Source organism: Danio rerio, chromosome 5 (genome assembly GCF_049306965.1).
Source record: "Danio rerio strain Tuebingen ecotype United States chromosome 5, GRCz12tu, whole genome shotgun sequence".
Lineage (NCBI taxonomy): Eukaryota > Metazoa > Chordata > Actinopteri > Cypriniformes > Danionidae > Danio > Danio rerio.
Window position 1 is genome coordinate 26937710 of NC_133180.1, and position 24202 is coordinate 26961911.

Consider the following 24202-nt stretch of genomic DNA (forward strand, 5'->3'; position numbering starts at 1 on the left):
TACGTGAATATTTTTCGTGAGCGGGTTGCTGTTGTGACGGGCGAGGCGGAGGATCACCATGCCCGATCAGCATGTCGATCGGCCATCTGCGATAGACATGCTAACATGCCCAACCCAACTGCTAAATAATAAAAATGAATTTTTTTTTTAATTTAGTTTCTAACATGATAGTGGGGCAAAAATGACACTCATTCTGCTTTATTTGTGCAAAGCCAAGATGTAACTTTTACAGTATGTGCTTATAGTCAAAGTGAGCAGGACTACATTTACTACAGAATCTGATTAATTATAGTGCCTGTATTATCTGTCCCTGTTGCTGTCTGCCATTTTGTTCAAAAACTGAACAATTATGTACAGTATAATAGTGGTCAGTGCATCAATATAGACTGTAGGGAAACTGTGCTGCAGGTGTCCTGAGTTTGAGTCCCAGCACAAAGACATTTCCGGATCCCCTCTCACTATTTACTCCAACTACACTTACACTCAAAAAAGACACTGATTGATTTGATCTTAAACCATTTTGCAGAAATTCTTGAGTGTGAAATGCAAATAGCAGGTAAAAATATACAAAGCTCAGGTCTACTCTTGTCATAATATCCAGTAAAAAAAGTGAGACCTGTTTGTTTTTTCTTTATTTAACAAAAGCCCACCCAAAAATCAATTATTTACCGTTTCAAATGACACCTTACTATTATCTGTACTAAAACTAAAACTAATGGAGTGTTTGATGCTCTTCTTACAACTTGACTTGCATTTAAATGGTTTTATATTAAGGGTCACATCAATTAAAATGAAAACCACTGATCTAGATGGCTGCTTTTAATCTAAAAAGCTCTAAGGGTGTCAGTCATCTCTGACATCTGGGGAATCATCTTTTTGCTACCGTCAGTCTGTTTTGTTAGGTGATGTTTCAGTTCAGTTTTATCCTGTGACCTGCAGGCTATAACGTTAATTTTTTATTTGTTTACTTCATGTCAAGTCTGAATATATCATTCAAATGCACACTGCTTATTACTATTTGTTTTTCTGAGGAGTTCATGCAGCAACTCACTGCATCAGCAACAGTGATTCCCAAAGCTATGATTTTAGAAACGACTTCTATTTCGGCTCTGTCATGGCTAAACAACAGCATATACTACTTTGACAATAATCACATCAGGAACTGATTATGTGCTTAATTCAATGTTAAATGCTACCAGTAGTTACCATTTTATGTGACATTTATATTGAATGGCAGAACTTAACCCAAAAACGACAGTCACTCAGAATGTACTTTTAATAATGTTAATGAGGTTTAACCCTCTGAGGACACCAGATCACACTGGTGTGATTAGCAGGTTTTTTCCCCCTTATCAATGCAAAAGACACTAAGAATACTCTGTTGATTTTGGTCACACAAATACATGTTATACACCATTTGAATCTGCTAGTTGTCTACTTTTTCTGTACACTCACAACAACAATAAAAGTGTTTTTTTTTTTACAATAAAAGTACTTTTGCAAAATAGGTAAAATAAACAGTGTGTGCATTCTTTTGTTTCATCACGAACAATTCAATAATTCGATAATAAAGCTGTTCATTTATTTGGGTGTGCAGTGAGTAATCTGCACTTCTGAATGTGTGTGGTATTTAAATGCTTCTGTTGTGTCATGTCTAATGTGGACAGACAAATTGTTTGTCCTTGCAATCTTGTTGCTGTTAGGACACGTTGCAAGGGTCAGTTACAGAATGCCTTTTAACTCAAGAATAATATTAATAGAAAAATGGGTATGTCGAAAGTATTTTACAATTTATCTTAATGCTTGATTGAGGCAATTTTTGGTGTAAATATACTGGCATCTACAGTTCATGTCTCCAGGGCCACTGACAGATAAACAAACTTCATTAAAAATAGTCCATGAGGCACAGTATGCCATAAATGTTTTTATCATTACCATTTTTTCCCGCACATTCTGGTTTCTTTGCTCCTTCAGGGTGTTTAATGAGTACGCCTGTTGGAGAATCAATTTGCTAATTCAGTTCAATAATGCATTCAAGAGGGCTCTCATCAGTTCATTTGGGAGAGAACAAAAAATAATTAATATTACTCAAAAAAAATCCTTGTAACCATCTGGAACCTGAAAATGAATCAGCTCTCTTGGCACAGTGTTAAGGAGGAGTACGTTTAGCGACAACAGTTTAAAAGCAAAGTGTTCAGAGAACTTATTCAGCTTAGACAATGCAACACCACAGACACGGAACCTCCACCCACCTTTCACGTCAAGATGAATATTGATTCAACATTGGTACCCCAGACACACACACTCCAATTATGAATTGTGAGCCACAAAAGAGCACAGGGCAAACAAACAAAGACTCGAGCGCCATTTAGCTCTGCTATTTATGATGTTGATGTGTTAATGCTAGAATCATACTGCCCTCAGTGAACCTGTGGCAGCAATATTAAGGCAGTCAGTAATGTTTTTTTTTTGTTTTGTTTAAATATAAAGCACACAAATGAGATGAAGGAGAATTCGATAATGACCTTTGGCTTTCTTTCCGCCGAAACAGCCTGCATCATCTTTCTTCTTCCTCTGAGTGCCAGCAGAGCCGGGGGCCTGTAGAGCCGACGGGTCCTGAAACTTCTCAGCTCCTGGAACCTCCTTGTGTACATGGTACGACAGGTTCCTCATGATGCAAACACAGTTTTCCACAGACTGACAGACAGCAACAGAGAAATATTGAAAACAATTACATAAATGCAAAACACACAAAATGTAATCTTTGTCTATTAAAAGCTACACACAGTGCATCCGGAAAGTATTTATAGCGCTTCACTTTTTCCGCATGTTTTCAATGTTACAGCCTTATTCCAAAATGGATTAAATTCATTTATTTCCTCCAAAACTCTAAACACAATACCCCATGTATTGAAAAATCAATACATAAGTATTCACAGCCTTTGCCACGAAGCTCAGAATTGCGCTCAGGTACATTCTGTTTCCACTGAACATTCTTGAGATGTTTCAGCAGCTTAATTGGAGTTCACCTGTGGTAAATTCAGGTGATTGGACATGATTTAAAAAGGCATCCACCTGTCCATATAAGGTCCCAGGGTTGACAGTGCATGTCAAAGCACAAACCAAGCATGAAGACAAAGGAATTGTCTGTAGATCTCTGAAACAGGATTGTCTTGAGGCACAAGGCTGGGGAAGGTTACACAAAAATTTCTGCTGCTCTGAAAGTTCTAATGAGCACAGTGGCCTCCATCATCCGTAAGTGAAAGATGCTTGGAATCACCATGACTCTTCCTAGAGCTGGCCGGCCATCTAAGCTGAGTGATCGGGGGAGAAGGGCCTTAATCAGGGAGGTGATCAATAGCGGGATGGTCACTCTGTCTGAGCTCCGGCGTTCTTCTTTAGAGAAAGGAGAACCTTACAGAAGGACAACCATCTGTGCAGCAATCCACAAATCGGGTCTGTATGATAGAGGCTTAAATTCTTTGGTCTGATGGGATTAAACTTGAACTCTTTAGAGTGAATGCCAGGTGTTACGTTTAGAGAAAACCAGGCACCGCTTATCACCAAGCCAATACCATCCATGGTGGTGGCAGTATCATGCTGTGGGGATGTTTTTCAGAAGCAGGAACTGGAGGACTAGTCAAAATGGAGGGAAAGATGAATGCAGCAATGTAGAGAGACATCCTGAATAAATACCTGCTTCAGAGTACACTTGAACTTAGACTGTGGCGACGATTTATCTTCTAGCCGGACAATGACCCACTGCACACCACCAAAATATCAATGGAGTGGCTTCACAATACCTCTGTGAATGTTCTTGAGTGTCCCAGCCAGAGCCCAGATCTAAATAGTATTGAACATCTCTGTAGAGATCTGAAAACGGCTGTACACTGTTGCTTCCCATACAATCTGATAGAGCTTGAGAGGTACTGGAAAGAGGAATGTCCAAAAATGCCAAAGACAGGTGTGCCAAGCTTGTGGTATCATATTTAAAAGGACTTGAGGCTGTAATTGCTGCCAAAGGTGCATCAACAAAGTATTGAGCAAAGGCTGTGAATACTTATGAACAAGTGATTTTTCAGCTTTTTTATTTTAAATATATTTGCAACAATTTCAAGAAATCTTTTGTCACATTGTCATTATGTTGTATTGTATTTAGAATTTTAAGGAAATAAATAAACTTGATCTATTTTGGAATAAGGCTGTAAAATAAAAAAAAATGTGGAATAAGTGAAGCGCTATGAATACTTTCCGGATGCACTGTAAATGTATCAAAATATAGTTTTCTCTGTTTATATAGTACTAATCTGTTTTTGTTAAGCTAAACTGTATAAATGGCTAAACTTTTGGGCTGAACTGTATAAATAACACTACAGTACTATGTTTTTGTCTGGCTAAACTGTATAAATGGCCACAATGCCAGGCATGTAATTGGATACATGGCATGGCCTCTTTCCTTTCTCAAATTACAACTATTCAAATCTGTACTGTGGGTCAATTTATTTATGTTTAAAGAAGCAAAGTAATAAGTTGGAAAATGTGCAGGAAGGCAATTAGTATTGCAAAATAACCACTTTAGGATGAACAATATATGTTTTCATGTTTTCATGTTACCAACTAGGTAACATCCATGTCGATCCTGGAACAACATTCCAATCAGTCAGTCAGATTTAAAGAATAGGTTTACAGTTTATGTTATGGTTAGGCTTACAGTTAGAGTCATGTGCTTCTACATTATTGTTACCCAACTATTAATTCTCTCTGAGTTTGGGAATAATTTACAGTTACAGGGTTAGGTTTAGGGGTACGAATTAGGTATGGATTTCATTTTCAAACGTAGATGTTAATCCAGGATCACATCGCCTGTTTATATCAGCAATGTAATGATACACACGTACCAATGTTTATTAAAGGTTTGTGTACGGAAATATATAAAGTGTTGTTGTTTTTTTTTACCACTGCACGATCAGGACTGATCTTTTAACCTGCTGTTTTAATTGATGCGTGAACAAACATCACTTGATATTATACAGCACAAATGCAGTGTTATAATCATGATAAGCTGTGTCTTGCTCATTTGATTAGAAACGCAGTCATATATTTCACATTTTGTCGATTTTTATAAGGATAACCAAACAATAGTTGTTTTTTTATAGTCTGACAAGATCGCAGTATAGACACTGCATTGTTTAATTTAAAAAAAGAAGATTTTTTATGCTTAATTTCCTCCCTGCTCAACCAAAAAACATCACATTTTGAACAGAACATCCTTTTTTTGTGATTTTGAAACCAACTGTACTTTCATAGAAATAAACACATTTTTTTTTATGTGTAAAGTATTTACAGCTAAACTGCACACTATTATTTCAGCGATGTTAAATTAGATTATATTTCAGGAAACAGTTTGCTTTGTCCATTTAGTTTAACCCCCATCTATAGTCAAGTTGTTTTTATTTTTCTAGACTGATTTTAATGCGGCTGCCATTTTTAAAGCGAAAGCGAGGCTGCAGTGAGAAGAAACCCAGAAGTGTCACCTGGAGTCACACAGGAACGGCGTCTGTGATGGCGTATTGTTGTGTACCTGGCTTATTAGCGAAAAGAAAGTGACACAAATTTATCATCTCACTGCTTTCTGAATGGATAGTGAAAATAAAAAGGGTTATCCAACTTCATTTTCAGCTAAGTTAAGGGAAGTAGCACTAGTTAGCTAACGTTATCTTTCCCAAACACACGTTTTAGATGCCATTTATCAAACTCAAGTAAATTAAATGATTCTTTCACTATATTAGACTTGTCACGTAACTGAATTTCTTTCGATACATTCTTAAACACAGTTGATTTGCCATTGTGTTCAACAGGGCTCAACAGAGATGATTATGATTGGCTCTAAAGGTCATCAGTTTACCGCACTTCACTAATGTTTACTGAGTGCAAACGTAGACGAGCGATCTGCTGATGAAACGACAGATCTTTGTGGCTATAAAATGCTCCAGTGTCCATGTAAATGTGTTTACACTCAGTGAAGTGAGATGAACTGACCTTCACAGCCAATTGCAGTCATTTCTGTTGAGCATTTCTGTATCATGAGAGCATTGTTGCAGACAACAGGGGGGTGGGCTACAAACATTTTACACAACATAGACGAGTGATGCATTGTTTTGTTTTTGCGATGCAATGCATTGTTTTATACCTCACTGGGTTACATATGCTAAGACAGGGAAGTGTCTCCACTGTGTTTACCTGATTCCATGAACTGAAGCCTAGGAGGACATGCTTTATTACTCTTAAAGAGATTATGATTTTAATTGATGCCTAATATGCTTTTAATTGATTATATTAAACTTAACTGAATGATATTAAAGTGATTTTTACACCACATTTGCACTTTGAAATCACGGCAACAGCTGGAGGTTTGTAGTCCACAGCATTTAAACATAGTTAAAACATAATAGTTTTAATAACTCAGTTCTAATAACTGATTTATTTTATCTTTGCTATGATGACAGTAAATATTGTTTTGCTAGATATTTTTCAAGACACTTCTATACAGCTTAAAGTGCCATTTAAAGGCTTGACTAGGTTAATTAAGTTAACTAGGCAGGTTAGGGTAATCAGGCAAGTTATTGTATAACAATGGTTTGTTCTGTAGACTATTGAAAACATAATTTGGTAAATATATATAAAAAAAAGATTTAAAAAATTCAAAGGGGGTTTAATTATTCTGATTTCAACAGTTTTTAATGATGATTCAGTTCAGTTTTTTAAAGTGTGCCTGTGAAATGACGATTAAACAATGATGTATGCAGGAACCATGCAGCTCTTTCTGCTGAAAACCCTTACCTTGTTATCCATGTCCTTCTTGCCCACAGCAGACTGAAGTGCATGCAGCAAAGCATCCACCAGTCCCTCACACTCCCTCAAGCGTCTGCGCGCCTCTGCGCCGTCTGAACTCACATTCCTACCACAAACAGAAAATACATGGGTAAGCACCAGTCATTTGCACTAATTACACATCATAAGCTGACACATTTGGAAAAACAAATTGCTGAAGGAAGCTACTTTGAAACTGTTCTCAAACTGCTCTTGTAGAAGTACACTGAAAAAAATTATTCAGAGTTGATTCACTGGATTTACTGATTTTTTTATTAGATAAGTGTTTGAAAACAATTCATGGGCTGAATTTAAACAAACTTATTTAGTTGATTGACAGATTCATTCATTTCTTTTTGGCTTAGTCCCTTTATTAATCAGGGGTCGCCACACTGGAATTTACCACCAACTTATCCAGCATATGTTTTACACAGTGGATGTGCTACCAGCTGCAACCCAACATTGGGAAACACCCATACACTCTTGCATTCACACACATACACTACGACCAATTTAGTTCAATTCACCTATACGGCATGTCTTTGGACTTGTGGGGGAAACGAGAGCACCCGGAGGAAACCCAACACAGGGAGAACATGCAAAATCCAGACAGAAATGCCAACTGACCCAGCCAACTCTTGCTGTGGGGAGATTGTGCTTAAGTTGAACATTACTAAATTCAGCCTATATAAATAGTTTGCAACAGTTTTGCAGAAATATTTTTTTTCAGTGTACGACAGTGTACGATATATTACTATATAGTTAAGCCTGAAATTATACATATCCTGGGTATTAATAATCTTGGACTTGACAGTATATATGCAAAAAAAAAAAAAAAAAATTTAAATAAAATAATAAAATAAAAGATTTTGGATTTATGATTTATAAACGTAATTTTGGTTTTATTCTGTAAACCACTCATGACCACTATATTTTAATAAAACTGTCGTTATTTACAAAGATTTGCTTTTTGTACAAAATAATGCAAAAATAATGCAAAAAGCTATGTTATACATTTTTTACACAATAATAAATGTTTTAATTTTAAATGAGTTAGTAAAGTTAAGAAAAGCAATATTTGGTAAAATAACTCTGATTCTCAATAACAACAAACAAAAACATTTTATTTTTGTCCAATTGTCATTTTCTGAAAAAAAAGAAAAAAGTATGCTTTAAAACACATTATTATTAATTCAAATCGGAAAATTTTTTATTAGACCTTTATAAAACAAATAAAATATTAACATTTAATTAATCCAGTAAATGCTAAAAAAAAAAATAAAAATTATCAAGATACATTTTATAGACACGTAATATTATAGTCATGTTTTGCAAAATAATGAGTTAAAATTGAGTGAGTTTCTCTTTAAAACAAGCAAAGTGATCTGTCCATGGGGTAAGAAAAATAATATTGTTTTTGATTTAAAATAAGATTATTTTGCTTACCCTGTTGACAGATTACTTTGCTTATTTTAAGGAAAAACTCACTTAATTTTGGCATAATAATTCTTAAAACAAGACAATAAGTTTTGCTTGTCTAGAAAATGCTTATTGATTAAAAAAATATTGAGATATTTAGACTAGAAACAAGATTAAAAAAAATCTAAGTAAGAAAAGCATTTTTTGCAGTGTAAAGTGTTCAGATGCCAAAACTTTTAAGTTCTCTCTGCAATTTGTTTTTTAAAAGTTGCATTTTTCTCAATCTCCTATGCTTATGTTCAGTTATTTCACATTAAAGGCAATGAAAATAACCTATGACCTATTGCAATAAAAGCAAAATTACTGAAACTACAAACAACGAACTGAGAAAAAGGCTAATTTTAGATGGCACTTAGAGGTTTTTATATCTAAACTCTTCATATACACACTGATTATTTTTCAAGATCTTAATGGACACATATGATAAACAATGTACAGACATTCAAACTGTATCAAACATTTAAACTTCCTAACACCCCATCATTGATGATCTCAGTGAAGTTTAGTTCACATAAAAAAATGAACAGAATGTAAGATGTGTCAACAACCTGAGCAGGAATCAGAAGCCATCTGGGTTCTTCATCCTTTATCCTGAAAATGCTTTCCTACCAGCTGTTCAAGCTGTAGATTTTTATAACTAGATTGCCAAGTTAAACTCCGACCCATAAAAAAAGTCATCACTATGAAAAGACAACTGGAGAAAACATAAATGAAACCAGCAACCTGCCAAACAAACGGGTCTCTTTCCAGCATGAGAAATTTAAACCCATTTGCAGTATAACACCCATATGGAGTGTAACGTTTTCCAGCTGTACATCTGTTGTGGCTGCGGCCCAGATATAAGAGAGATGGATTGTGATTTTATAGCTACCTGTCTTTTTTCTCCCGAATGCCTGAAAGACAGTTAGCACAGTATGGACAATTGCCTACAATTGCTTGGACCTAAATCACAGTTTGAAAATTGAACACATGGCATTGTGGGACTGCATAAACAAAAAAAATCTATAGTTGTTTGATGGTATTTACTCCGATGCCAGGAAAATCCCTAATTATAAATGCAGGTACAGGTCATGTGGAATGATTGTGCTTAAATAATAGTCAAGTAAATCATAAATAACCAAAATAAATGTCTTATGTCTTATTTCAATGTCTTAGGCATCTGATCAGGATGTATGTTTACAACAGACACTTTTATTGATCATCGATGTATGCATTATTGTCAGCAGCACAACATCAACACCATATTGCATGTAATAAAGGTGCACCCTGGAATGCTTTGAGAATGTTTTTGGTTGCTTTTCTGGACTTTCTGGACATCTTGTGACCATTGCTGTGGAAGATGAGGGAGCTCTCGGAATTCATCTAAAATACCTTCATTTGTGCTTTGCATATGAACAAACCATATGAATGAAGGTCATTAATAACAACATTTACATTCTTGAGTAAATTAACCCTTATACATTGTAAAATATCATCTCATCTCTATATGAAATATCATATTATCATCTCAAGGTTTTTTTTCAGTTTATTCATGACAATTTGCATTTATATAATAGTATTATTATTATCTGTATTATATATTATCTGCACATTTATATTTGTTTCAATAAAAACAAGTTTAGATTTGTTCACCTGTTGGGTTTTGGAGACGTATGTATCACTATATGGGGCATAAGAATAGCACGTATATTTTGATATAACTCAGTTTTTTGACCACCCTTCGTTATTATTGTTCATTTATTTGTTTACTAGAATTGAATTTAGAAATAGTTTTGAAACAAATCTCTGCGCTTAACAAACAAAATTAAATATGTAGGCTAATAGATGTCTACAGAGGGTGAAGCAGTGGTGCAGTAGGTAGTGCTATCGCCCCACAGCAAGAAGGTCACTGGTTCGAAACTCGGCTCAGTTGGCGTTTCTGTGTGGAGTTTGCATGTTCTCCCTGCATTTGCGTGGGTTTCCTCCGGGTGCTCCGGTTTCCCCCACAGTCCAAAGACATGCGGTACAGGTGAATTGGGTAGGCTAAATTGTCCGTAGTGTATGAGTGTCTGTGTGTGTGGATGTTTCCCAGAGATGGGTTGCTGCTGTGTAAAAACGTGCTGGATAAGTTGGCGATTTATTCTACTACAGCGACCCTGGATAAATAAAGGGACTAAGCCGACAAGAAAATGAATGAATGAATGGATGTCTACAGTGGAGTGTGTACAACACCATTTTCTTATCCGCGAAAGTAATGGAACAAAGAGTCAAAGTAAAGAGAAAGTAAAGAGGCCGATTGGAGGAGCTTTGTTTTTTATTCTCTCGCTGCAGATGGTTTGTTTAATTGTTTTCTCAAAGCTTTCAGTTTTTCCACTTACAAAGTCCGCCATGTAAATAGCAAATGCGTCATGGCACGACACAACTCACTCTTAAAGGAAATATTGATCAGAGTTGAGACTCTAATTGGTTTAATGCATGTTATACTCAAAACACACCCACAACTCTTAAGAGAATAAGCACAGCCCTGTTAGACCATATGCCAGGACTGTATTTTTTTCATTCTTACACTGTAAATTCTAACATGTTCAGTTTACTTAAAAAAAGTTTGGAAACCGATTGCCTTATTTTTGCAATATAAACTTACAAGGAAATCTTAAGTTAAGTTTAATTATTGCCTTGAAGTAAGAAAACTAAAACTTATAAAGTAAACTAACTGTTAAAAATTAAGTAAGTTTAATAGAAAATTCTAGTTAACATACTTGTCATTATTTAGTAATCTTACTTAGGGTTTTATAGTAAGATTACTTTAATAACTCTATTTAACTAATACTGTTCTACCATGTTCAGTTAACATCTTGAATGCTAGTAGTCTCAACATTGTTTTAATCCACCATTTTAAGTAATGTCAACTAAAGAAACTACGTGCAATCGGTTTCCACATTTTCTTCAATTAAACTGAACATAAAATATGTAGTTCAACTACAAGTAATGACATTATACAGGTCTTAAATGTAAACATTTTATTTGACAAAATTAGCAGAATTTCACAATACACTTGTGATATTTTAGTATCACAATACACTTGTACACAATACAGTTTTGTAAAAACCTGTTGTAAAGTGCTGTAATATACTGTAAACAGCAATACAGACAAAAAATATAATAAACATGTTCAACCCTAAAACACAAGTTTTCGAAAAGGTTTAAAAATCTATCAAAAAAACTTTAAATACTTGACACTTGGAAAAAAGATACTTGAATTAGTGTAATTAAACATGCCATTGCACCAGCACCTTAAACATGGCAGCATATAGACACTCACAGAGGAACAGATATTAAGCTTTAAAGCTAATTTGTTAGACTGTGTAGTTTAGATTTTCCTACAGAAAATATCACATTAGTGTGGTCAAAAGTATTGAGTTTGGTATCAATCAATACTGAAATATTAAAAATATCCATTTTCCACCAGCATTTGAGTGCTACTGAGCTCGTTCTTAAACACCATTGATTGGCCACTGTGTTCACATGCTCAACAGAAATGACTGTGATTGGCTGTGACTGTCATAGGTTTACCATTTTGCACTGAGTCCAAACAAAGTTACACAGACACTGAAGTGTTTCAAAGCCATGTCGATAGCTGATTTGTTTAGAAGCTAACATATAAGCTATCTGGTGATGAATCGACTGATCGACAGTGCTTTGAAGTTATCCAGTGTCTTTGTATCTTTGCACCTGGTGAACAGTGGTGAAGTGTGGTAAAAATAATGACCTTCAAAGCCAATCAGTCATATCTACTGAGCATGTGAACACAATGGCCAATCAGTTCTTGCAATGTTAGTGGGAAATGGATGGACTTTTTTTTATTTATTTCAGTACCGATTGGTACCAAACTCAATACTTTTGACAACCCTATAAATCACAATACACTTTTTTGGTAAAAAAAAAAAAAAAGTGTTTTAAACACCAAAATGCTGCAGTCCTAAATGTAACACTGCAAACAGCAACATGTTAAAAAGCAACACTTTGTAATTAAACATGCCATTATACCTGAACCTTTAAACATAAAGCACAGCAGTATATAGGCACTCGCCGAATAAAACACATTACGCTTCCCTCCCAGCAAAAGCAACACACGTTGAACAAATTCAAATGCATTGCTCAAAGTCTTTGGGTAGTCCAAATTCAGTGTGTAAATCAAAGCAAAAAAAGAGACAAACTGCATGTGGCAAAGTCCATAACCACTTTTCCTTCCAGTATAAAGGCCCACATTGCATCCACAATGAGGTTCTTTAGACATCTTCACACACGACAGTCAGCAGGCCAACATCTTCTGCACTGAAGTCCGACTCTACAATTACATCCTATGAATAGAGAAAGAAAAATAAGTAAAGTTTGATATTCTAAATGGCACTAATAAAGCCTGTAGTGGCCAGGAGACCAAAAGCAGAGGTGAAAAAAATACAATTCCTTGTGCTTAATTTAGTAACACTTTAGTAGGAACCAATTACCCTATTAACTAGTTGCTTATTAGCATGACTATTTGTGTTTATAGTACATTTTACATTCAAATGCTTCTTATAAGAAGGCCTTGCTATGGTGCTCCTTCTTCAATGTAGACCAACACAATGGATTTGCCTGTACTGCTTCTACTAGGCTTGTCATGATAGTGGAATTTATTACCAATCCATATAGTAATTTTAAAAACATCCATTTCCTGCTAACATTTGAGCATTGTTGAGTGTCATTTCTGTTAAGCATGTGAACAGAATGGCAAAACAGTGCTGTTTAAAAATGTGCTCAAAAGTGCTTAAAATGTTAGCAGGAAATTTGCTGCTTAAAATTGCAGCAGAGATTGGTACTAAATTCCAGTATCTTGAACATGATACTATTCTAAAGGAACAATAATTTTTTTTAATTAAAGAAACACTGTAATTATTAAATGCAAATGTGTGAGAGACCAATTGGTGCTACATAATCAATATAAATATTTTGTAGGGAAAACTTAATAAATTGGGAACCGATTCATGAATGCATTTGGTTTTGCTAGATTAAAGCAGTGAGTCAAGTTTGCATTATTTAGCACACTTTTAAAAAATGTATTAATAACTATTTTTTAATAAGAAAATTGATGTTTTAGTATGGCTTTTAGAACAAGGGTGCAGCCATCTACAATCCCACAGCAGGTGACTTCACAGGGTTGGTTATAATACGGAGCATCTTTGACTTTGTGGCTTTTTACATTTTCTTTTTACATCTTAATCCAGCAGGTTCTTTCAACTGAAATTATATTTCTCAACATATTACATAGGTATTACACTTATTAAGATTTTTTTTTCAAGCTAATCTTCCTCCTTTTCAAAACAAGTGTGTTTAAAAATTAAAGAAATGCATTCATTACTTCACTGGCCTATGAAGCTAACTGACCCTGTGACGGCACAAGCTGTTGTACATAGCAATGCTCTTGCTCTAAAGGCCATAATATAACATCCCTCTTACTTTCAAATACTTACATTAAATGCATTTGTTTTATTTTTATAAAATTGAAATTTTTTATTAATAAGTGAAGTAAACTGGAATGACTGCTTCATTTCCAGTCTAAGAAAGCAGAAACAATAATACTACTTACAAAACACATCCTGAAAATTTCTTTAGACTCATCCCTCTAAAGGACTGAAAGACCCCGGAGAACTGCTGCCAGATGACCTTGAAAAAGTAAAGACAGGTAGACATGCATTATAGCCCAATGAAAACATCAAATGCAATTTATTGCAATCAAATGCAAATTATGATTCAAAGATGATGTCACAAAAATACCTTTGAATTAACATGTTGAAAATTTCTTCTAGTTTTCTTCTGCAATTTTCTCCTTTTTTTTTTTTATTTCAATCAAACGAGCAGTGTGTGTCCAATGCAGCGTAGAACTTGGATCTCACATTTCTTCCTGATATTCGATTGAATTCTGCAAAGATCCAATCAAAACATTATTAGTCATTATTAACATTCAAAAACACAAATTCACAAAATCACACAAAGTTTTGAAAAGAAAACAAACCTTCTGCAGCACTTGCATCAGCTGGTGTTTCCTCTATGACTTCCTTCTGGATGTCACTGTTGTGCACAAAAACGTAAAGTGTTATTGACATGGCTAAGCGAAATTCTAAAACAAAAAACAGAAATCAGAAACACATGCAATGATACAATGTAATGCCATTTAGCAACAGATGTTACACTTTAACATGACATAGTTAAATGTTCTTGAATAATAAAAGCTGCCAAATACTCCTGGCGCCTGTCATCAAAAGCATGAGCTATACTTGTCACCAAACAGTAATAAACACAACCCCCGATTAAATATAATCATGGCATTGTTGCTGGTGTGCCTTACTTTTATGCGCATTAAAAGTGGAATAAATATTTGTCTCAATTGATGTCTTTAAAAGGACACTGAACTTTCTGACTAGGGTTGCACGGTTTACCGGTACTATGGCAGTATCGTGATACTATGGCTCCAAGATACTGGCGGTGCCACTGTAGTTTGTAAACGGTAGTATTGTCATTAACAGTCTGCCTACAATACATAATGCTGCATGTGAAAAAGTCACTAAAATACTTACACGATTCAGCAACAATAGATCATTGTATTTTAATAGTCTATGGAGCCTTCTAAGGTTGTAAAACTGTAGTATTTGCGCCTTTTATAGTAGCCTATTGCATATTTTGTGATGGTTCATTTTGAATCGGAATTCGTTTATTTCTCTTCCTGTCAATATGATATAATAGCTACAACAACCGTGACAATCTATTAAAAAGAATGACTCATAAAGTGAAATTTTGAATTACTTTGGATTCTTATCCGATAATAAGTGTGAAAAAAGTATGATAGATGAAAAACCCAGAATAGCAACAGGAAACAATTTTTGACCACTTCATATAGCCTAGGTTTGTTGGAAAAATGCTCTTTTCTTTATGTATCTTTATTTTAATGTATTTTTTTTGCTGGAATGAATACATTTTAGGTGAAGAGATGTGCAAATACTTTTTTCAACAATAAGGGAATTATTTAAATTCAAGTAGGCCTATAATAACATATACAATATATTATTTCTGACATTTTTCTTTATTTCATGGATTTAAGTTATGAATTACAGTATTGCAATACTACTTGGTATCACCATACTTCAGCTGGTATAGTATTGTAACATAAATTAATGGTATCACAACACAACAACCCTATTTCTAACTAGTCCTCAGATGATTATTCAAATGGACAAAATATTCGGACTATTCTTGATCATGCAGTTCTTTGCTGAGAATTTTGTTAAATGTACTTTTAATGCATTAAACGATTTAAAATTACCCTGACACTCAGTATGGAGACAAGGTAACGTTAATAGAACAATTCATGAATATGTTCTATGGCTTGTGCGGTATTGTTCAAAAAGTTTTCTTTGATGTGTAAGTGCAAAACTTACATTTCCACTGCATATCAGCTCACAAACTGGTAGTCTGAAATAAAAAATAAATAAAGGGTATAATGATATTACAAACCAAATATGCCACTCACAATACTCTAATGGTGTGCTACATTTTAAACAACCTTGTAATTGTTCAAATTTATTTGCCCTAAATTGTTAAAAATTAGTGAAACCTTCTTTAAAAATGCAAACTAAAAGGTTTGGCAAAGCCTGTTTCTTTACAGAAAGTTTGCTTATAACAAAGGCTTGTTGATGCCTTTGTGTGATATTGAGCAAACAAAGGGATGTTTCTGTGCTTGGTTGTACGAGTTATACCACTTCATCATTAACGTTATCAATCACACATATTCAGTCGCGTCTGGTCAGATTTATTTGTCATTACAGCAATACAAAACACTCAATAACGTAACGGCAACACTGGAATAAACCTTCAAAACGGCATAAAGAAAAGACAAATAGCATATAAAACAAATAAATGAGTTAATTAAATATCTCTCGCATTTTCATAAGTTTAACTTTAAGTTTCATAGGGATTGTTAGCATAAGCACACTTTAGCATCATGTGTAAATATGTATCTGCCTCATACAGTGACACGAATCGTAATCGCATCGAAATCCTAAATTACCTACGACACTCACGGGTCCATTTTGAGCAGAAACTGCTTTATAATGTTCTAAAAGCCTCGGCGGGTTAAAACTGCTGCTGCCCCGGCGATCATGGAGAAAAAAACGACTGGTCTGGTCATGAGCCGCTCGCTGACGCCGGACCGAATCACAGCTGATCTCCTCACCTGCTTCCTGCAGGTGATCTCATAAAAGTAAATCTTAAAAAAAAAACACGCATATTTTCGTCACAACAAGCGCCACTAAAGTTCAGCGATAACTAACGTTACAGTATTTGTAATGCGGATAAATAGGTTTCGTTTTCTTTTTTAAAAATGTAGACCTACAGCTATGTGTTAACTTATTAACACATAGATGTGTTATCTATTTGAACGGATCATTGCGCGCGCTCTTGCTCTCTCAGTGCATCATTTAAAATGGCGCGGCCCGCTCTTTTAGAGCATAACGCCCACTTTACAAATTACTACTAACTTTACAAATTATTAATAGTTATTAAAAAGGACTAAGCAGCTAAAAATAGCTTATCTAGTAAAGTAGACAGTATTGCAAATAACGTGCAGTGGTCAAAACGTTTAGTCACAACATCATGGGCTATTAATTAGTTCACAAAACAGCAAACAATTTCACAAAGTGCAGGAAATAAACAGATTACTGATACTATACAAATAAAATCAAAGTAGTAATTAAAACGAAAAGTTTACCTTGATTTACAGCAGTACATCTTCTCAATATGAAATCCTGTCCTTCAATGGCGCTGCTGGGTGGCGGTTGGTTGTGACTCGGGATGGGGGATGGGAAATCACCACCCAGTACGCATGCGTAACAGCATGGCTTAGCCCTTATAAGCAATTTTACTCAAATTACATTAGTTATGGGAACTTTATACCTTACTATGTCAGCAACACTAATGCATTTCTAGTAAACTCAACAATTAGCTTAAAATTAAGTAAACACACTAGAATTTTGATAGTAAGGAATACTATTCGCATTTACAGTGTAAAATAGCAAAAGTGAATTCGGACATGCCCTTAATGCTTTTGACTCGTGCTTAGATCGATAAAAAGAGAGCCCTAGATGTGCGCACTTCGCATGTTTTTCTTAAACATGCTTGATATATAAGCAGCTGTTTGTGCAAATTTTTAATGAAATCCCTTCACATCGGTTTTAATGAAAAAAAAAGATCTTCCCTGGCTTCAACACCTGAAAAACAAAACCTTCCTATGTTTGTCTTTGAAAGCGTGAGGACTATTGTTGAGAAAATCAAAAGCTTATAATGTTAAGATTAATGCCAAAGAGCAAATTTGTAGTGCAAAACCAAAGAAAATGTCACTGAGGTAATCTCATTTTTAAAGAGGAATGGATGCTTCAGATACTAGACAGCATTTGATTGGTCAGAATATCAACTAAGGACATGAAGTGCATGGTGATGTCATAAAAACTAGCAAATGTGAGTGAGCTTTGAATGCTTAAATCTTCTGTCTGTTCTGCTTGTTTAAACTACTTACATAAAATTAGCTGAAACAACACAATTATTGATTTTTTGGTGGACAACTTAATTGTTTTATGTTCAATCCACTTCAATTTATAAAAAAAATCAGCTAACTCAATTCCTTCATGTTGTCCCAACATAATTTTACAGTGTTGTTTTGGAGGTAAAACATGCTGCAGATAACAGTAAACTGCTAACCCCGATATATCTATACATTTCATATTTTTTCCAAGAAATATGGTCAGAATCCTAAAACTAAGTGAGTATCTCACTGATAAACACTTTGTCCCTGGGCTAAGAACCTTCAAATCTCTCAAGTTTAAACAGGAAATGGATGCACTTAATCGGGAATTACAAATGTGCACATTTTTCACAATGGACAAAGAAATAAATCAAGGGTCTCCAGGTGCCAACCGAGAGACAGGAACCAAACTCTGCCTCCAGCAGCTTACTAGGCAACAGATGTCACTGGATACAGTTTCCATGGATACAGGCTGAGCGGAGGCTATAAAGACAGGATGAGGATGGAGTGGCGTTTGTGCCCAACCACAGGTCTTTGATGATGTGTGTTGGTGACCTGCTGAGAGCTGCAAACACATGATGCCAGGATGGCGGTGCAAGCAGCCCTCACTGAAACATCCTGTAGACCCGCTGAGGCACTATTAACCTGATAACACTGATTGACCTGTCACAGAGCAAGAGGCAGGCACAGCACTGACAAAACAAGAATGAGCTAAGGAGAGAAAAGGAGCTTGAGCAAGAGTAAAAGAAGGCAAGAAATGGGGGATTTCTTTTTTTAGGGTAATTCACATGCAGGACACACTTCTAGATGCTCCTCTAAAGACGGAGGAAAGAAATGAAAGGCATTAGATCAATGTAACGTTTCTGAACTAAATATAAATAAATCATCATTATTGAAAAACTATTTGATTTACCCACAATTTTAATTAAATAAAAAAAAACTATTGTTTTTGCTATTTTCAAAAATAAATTTCATATATACACACACAGTTGAAGGCAAACTTATTAGCTCTCCAGTGATATTTTTATTCATGTTCAAATATTTTCTAAATTAGTTTTAACAAAACAAGGACATTTCCACAGTGTTTTCTATAATATATACACTCATGAGCCACTTTATTAGGTACACCTCAAATTACAACTATGCAGAAGAGCATCTCTGATCACACAGCACGTCCACCTTTGAAGCGGAAGGGCTACAGCAGCAGAAGACCACACCTTTTTTTCAGAATTTGGCATCAACAACAAGAAAGCATGGATCCAACCTGCCTTGTTTCAATGGTTAGGCTGCTGCTTGTGTTGTAATGGTGTGGGGGATATTTTCTTGGCACAATTTGGGCCCATTAAGGTCCACATTATTAGATATTGTAAAAATAAATATTTAATATAAAATAAAATAACTTATTTTAAAATATTGTAAGGTCAATATTATTAGATATTGTTCAATATTTTTTTTAAATACAAAACAAAGCTCTGTTATTCAATGACTTGCCTAATTAACCTACTTTGCCAATTTAACCTTGGCCTGAAAACTGCAGTTTAGGCTGAACACAGTATCAAAACTTAAAACATCAACATACTTGAAAAAGTAGTAACATTTTACAGGAGAGCTAATAATTTAACTATATCCATTCTTTTTAATGGTTGCTATTAGTTGAAGTCAACATAAATTTGGTCAATAACTTTTTTTTGGTTTGCTGGTGTATGGGTTACAATAAAAAAAACATAGCTAAAATAAACAAGGAATAGAGGAAAAATTGATAAAAGTGTATAAACACAGTGAGAAAAAGACACATATAGAGTAGCAAGCAGAAGTTGGACTGGGCCCAGCAGGTTGCAGCACAACTAGCAGCAGGAGATTAAAGGCCTGGCTGCTAAAGAGGAAACAGAGGGAGCTTCACACACAACACATCACAAACCACAACACAGGGAAAAATTCAAGAAAAAGGGATGAATGCGACATTTATTTGGTGGTGAAATTCTACACACACATTTCAGAAACATCCTGACCACATATTTACAGTTTATGATAATATTATCATTGGCTACGTTTGCATAGACATCAGTAATCGAATTATTAATCTGAATAAGAGAAAAATATGAATAAGGTGTTTACATGAGTTGCTTTTTGAGTGTTTCTTTCATGATCCCGTTTTACATGTTCTAGCACATAATTTAATTAACATCATTGCGTCACCACGCCATCCACATTTCCTCCGGAGTTTCATGTAATTTCGGGTGTTTCATTTTTAATTTGTCGACTTTAACTGCAGTTTTGCACTTTAACTTTCATTCAGGAACATTTCATGCATGCGCCCTGTAACAAACGAGATATTAAATGGAGTATGAACTGCTGAATTAGTTTTGATTTAATGGAATTTGATACCGCACGCCAAATGGGAGAAAAAAACCCTCAGCATTTCTCAGTGTATGTGTCTGTGGTCCTTTACTGACTCAATAGGTGCAGAGAATAACATCAAACAGCAGTGTGTGTATGAAATATCCTGTTGCAAAATGCAGCAAAAATCCTACATGATGGTAATAGTTTAAGGTGTTTACATGTCTGTACTGTACTTTAATAACATCTAAATGCTCCACATGTCCTAATTCGATTTCAGTTTAGTTTGATTATGACTTTAGTCAGATTAAATTAATAAAAAAATGGCTGTTTACATGGTAGACTCCTAATCACAATATTGTCTTAATCGTATTAAAATCTGAAAATTGGTGTCCAAGTAAACATACTTGTTGTTTCAAAACTGTACAAGCCGACAGTATGGAGAAAGTCATACACTTTACAAAAAATAACTACATAAAAACCTGTTTTTGAGAGTCAAAATACATTTGCTGTGAGGTTAAGCCTGATAGAATGAGGCTATATGAGCACATATTGAAAAATGCGAGTTTCAGTTAAAGGTGAACAAGAAATTTTGTGCATTTCAGAATAAAACCATGAGCTTCCTTTCATTAATGAATAATTTTTTTATATATATATTATTTGAGTGCACTCCTAATTCAATGATCCATAAAAATTAACGTCTTGTCTTTCTAAATGAATCAGTCGTTTGTAACGAATCATTTGAATGAATTCATTATCACAAGAACTTCTCACCGCATGCTGGTGGTTTGTGTACCATATTTATCTATGACATGTACAAATACACAAACAGCAAATATTTTTTTTTAATAATACATATTGAATAGCATAAATAATTCTGTCAATATCACACAAAATTAATAGCCGTCCTGTTAAATTTGAATTATTTTACAAATATTTCCCAAGTCCTGTTGAACAAAGTGATTTTTCTACGCTAATAAATAAACTATTTCGTCTTTGCAGTGATATTACAAAGTATTTTACTTATATTTACTATAACCAACATTGTATTGGAAGTACAGTCAGTAACACTTTATTTTGATGGTCCATTAGAGTACTAGCAGACTTTCTAATATCTGTTGATATTGCTCCTTTAACAGACATTTAACTGACTATAAGAAACTTTGCAAGTACATGTCAACTAACACTAACCCCAACCTCAGCCCTAACCCCAACTTAACAGTCTACTTATAATGTAATGAGAATTAGTTGACATGTAGATGCAATGTAACAAACGGACCATCAAAATAAAGTGTTACCGTACAGTCTACTCTTGCAATCACACAATGGAGATTTAACGAGAGTATACAGTACTTGAGGTCATGAAACTGAACTACACTGACCTGATTCTGCCACTAGCACAAGCTGATTTAGACAATCAGACCTGTGTGTCGAGGCTTATCCAGCACAGGCAGGTCAAACAAGGACAGTCACAGCCAAACAAGCCAACATTAAACCGACTTAATGCCACAATGTCAAGAGTGCAACCACAATATAAGAATCCAGGAATAGTAGGATTACTGCAGGCACCACAACAATAGCACTACAGCATATTGCTTAAGCCCAAGAACACTTTAATGGAGAAAGATAACATGATCCAATGTCTCAATTTTTGCAATCAATGGGCTGCTTTGATGGGTCAGCGAAGGTCAAGTATCATAGTTTAGAGAAAAACACATTCATTATTACATACGCTAACACTGGCACACTTGTTAAAAAGAACAAAGAAGGCTTGTTTAACCTTTTGATATTAGTTTGATCTTGAATAAAAGTAGAGACTTTTTCAGTTTGTAGCGATGTTAGTGACATTGAAACGTATTTGTGAAGACTTTCTGATCCAAAGACCCAACTAACAATTCTTAAGCTGCGATTTTTGGATATTTTATGGTTACTTGGACCATCCTCCTGAGAGTGTTGTAGAAAAGGTAAAAAGGAAAATAGAAACATGTGCTCTTGCAGTCTGATTCATGACATTTTCTTTAACCCATTAAGAGCCCTTTCAAGAAACATTGGTAACACTTTATAATAACTACACACTATGAATCGTCTATTAACCATAAGCAATTAGTTAATTATCTGTTAAGCATTAACTCTACATTAATAGATGTTAGTAAGCGGTTTATAAATACAGCTACAAATGCTGTATTTTTGACTTATAAACACAATTATAATGTGCTTAATGATAGTATTTTCATACTTTGTTACTTATTAATTGTTCATTACTAAATAAAGTATCGCATTATTTACAAACCATTTTTATTTAAGAGTAGTTGGGGTCTTCTAGAATGGTTATAATGAGTAAGTAAAGGATTAATAAACTATTCAAATTAACATTTATATATTTTATTAATAAGGCATATACTATTAGTTACTTTGTATGCTAATAAATGCTTTATTAACTCAACTTCATGCAGTTTTCTGACCTTATCTAAGGTGAGGACTATTTTTGTTTTGTAAATCCCTTATAAATGACAAGTAATGGCTCAGTATCAAAGGAACAATAAACGTGTGCAATCTTATCTAAAAAATACAAATACTTTATTTGTATTTGTGGTTAAGTGCACCGACATAAAGCACCATGGTGCTCATGGCGACCTCTAAAAAATCATTCGAAAAACAACAATTAAAATAAAATAAAAAATAAATACAATTAAATAAAATTGGATAAAACAGCAATTCTCTAAGAAATTGAACAATATATTATTATACTTATGATACCACATTTAAAAGTTATTTAGCGATGTTTATACTGTAAAGTATTTTTTATTTTAGATTAGGTTGCAAAGATTTTTTTTCATTTAATATATTTTCATTTGTGTACCTTCAAATGTGTTCAAATGTGAATATGAAGAAAGTCTTTTATTTTATTTTTTTGTGTTTAGAATATAACTGAGCCTTTAATTGTCATTTATAAGGGATTTATAAAGCATAAATAGTCCTCACTTTAAATGAGGTCCCAAAACTGCATAAAGTTGAGTTAATAAAGCATTTATTAACATACAAAATAACAATTAGTATATGACTGAATAATAGATGCATAAATGTTGATTTGAATAGTTTATTAATCGTTTACTAATGCATTCGGAATGATCTTAAAATAGCACCAACTATTCTTAAATAACTAGTTTTTTAAATAATGTAATACTGTATTAAGTTATGAAACATTAACAAAGTATGAAAATACAATCATTAAGCACATTATAAATGTGCTTATAAGTCAAGGATAGAGCATTTGCAGCTGTATTTATAAAATGCTTACTAATGTCTATTAATGTAGAGTAACTGCTTAATAGATAATTAATTAACTATGTGCTAATGCTTAATAAATGATTCATAGTTCGTAGTTATTATAAAGTGTTACCAAAACGTTTTTTACATTGCATTTCTTAACCCCTAATGTCACTAGTTAACACACACAATGTACAAACACATCCTATGAATTCTAAAATATCAACCTCTACCAAATGGTTGCTATGTTGGTTTAAGGTAAAAGTACTGCAATTAAGTCAGTGCCGATGGTTTATTGGATAGTGCATCAACACATGCACTCAGACTCAACTTTACTATGCCGTTTAGGGAAACTAAAACTGTAGCAAGGTGCTGTAAATCAGGCGAAGTTCAATGTACACATTAACCAAATAATACCACACAACATACAACACGTCATTTTTTAGGTGCATCTCCCTCCCCACTGGACTCATTTAATGACCTAATGGCCACCATTATAAAAGAATTTCTAATTCAATTTGCGGGGGGCACTTTTGATTATTTTGGAAGGGCACTTTCTATGCAAGACTAAAAAGGGCATGTGCACTCCACAGGTTGAGCCCTATGTGTGCACATGCTTGATTCCTGCATCAAGATCCTATGCCGATCCTTCCACTTTCT

The 24202-nt window shown here is 34.4% G+C and overlaps 1 protein-coding gene and 1 long non-coding RNA gene across 54 annotated transcripts in view; both read right to left on the bottom strand.

Annotated features, from left to right (window-relative positions):
• arvcfb (ARVCF delta catenin family member b) overlaps positions 1-24202 on the bottom strand; it is a 423234-nt gene that overhangs the window by 64706 nt on the left and 334326 nt on the right. For all 51 annotated transcript variants that reach the window (XM_073950724.1, XM_073950712.1, XM_073950705.1 and 48 more), the window contains 2 exons: positions 6841-6958; positions 2526-2697 (listed from right to left, as the gene is read on the bottom strand). In XM_073950724.1, coding sequence (XP_073806825.1) covers positions 2526-2697; positions 6841-6958 — 290 coding nt within the window. The remainder of the gene's footprint in view (positions 1-2525; positions 2698-6840; positions 6959-24202) is intronic.
• LOC137495592 (uncharacterized) lies at positions 11334-17177 on the bottom strand. Of its 3 annotated transcripts, none has more exons than XR_012406876.1 (6): positions 17129-17177; positions 15801-15834; positions 14381-14436; positions 14143-14287; positions 13955-14031; positions 11334-12689 (listed from the first exon to the last, which is right to left on the bottom strand). It is a non-coding gene; the product is annotated as an uncharacterized lncRNA (long non-coding RNA). The 3 variants fall into 3 exon arrangements; XR_012406877.1 differs by lacking the exon at positions 17129-17177 and adding an exon at positions 16430-16567; XR_012406878.1 differs by lacking the exon at positions 17129-17177 and adding an exon at positions 16443-16457.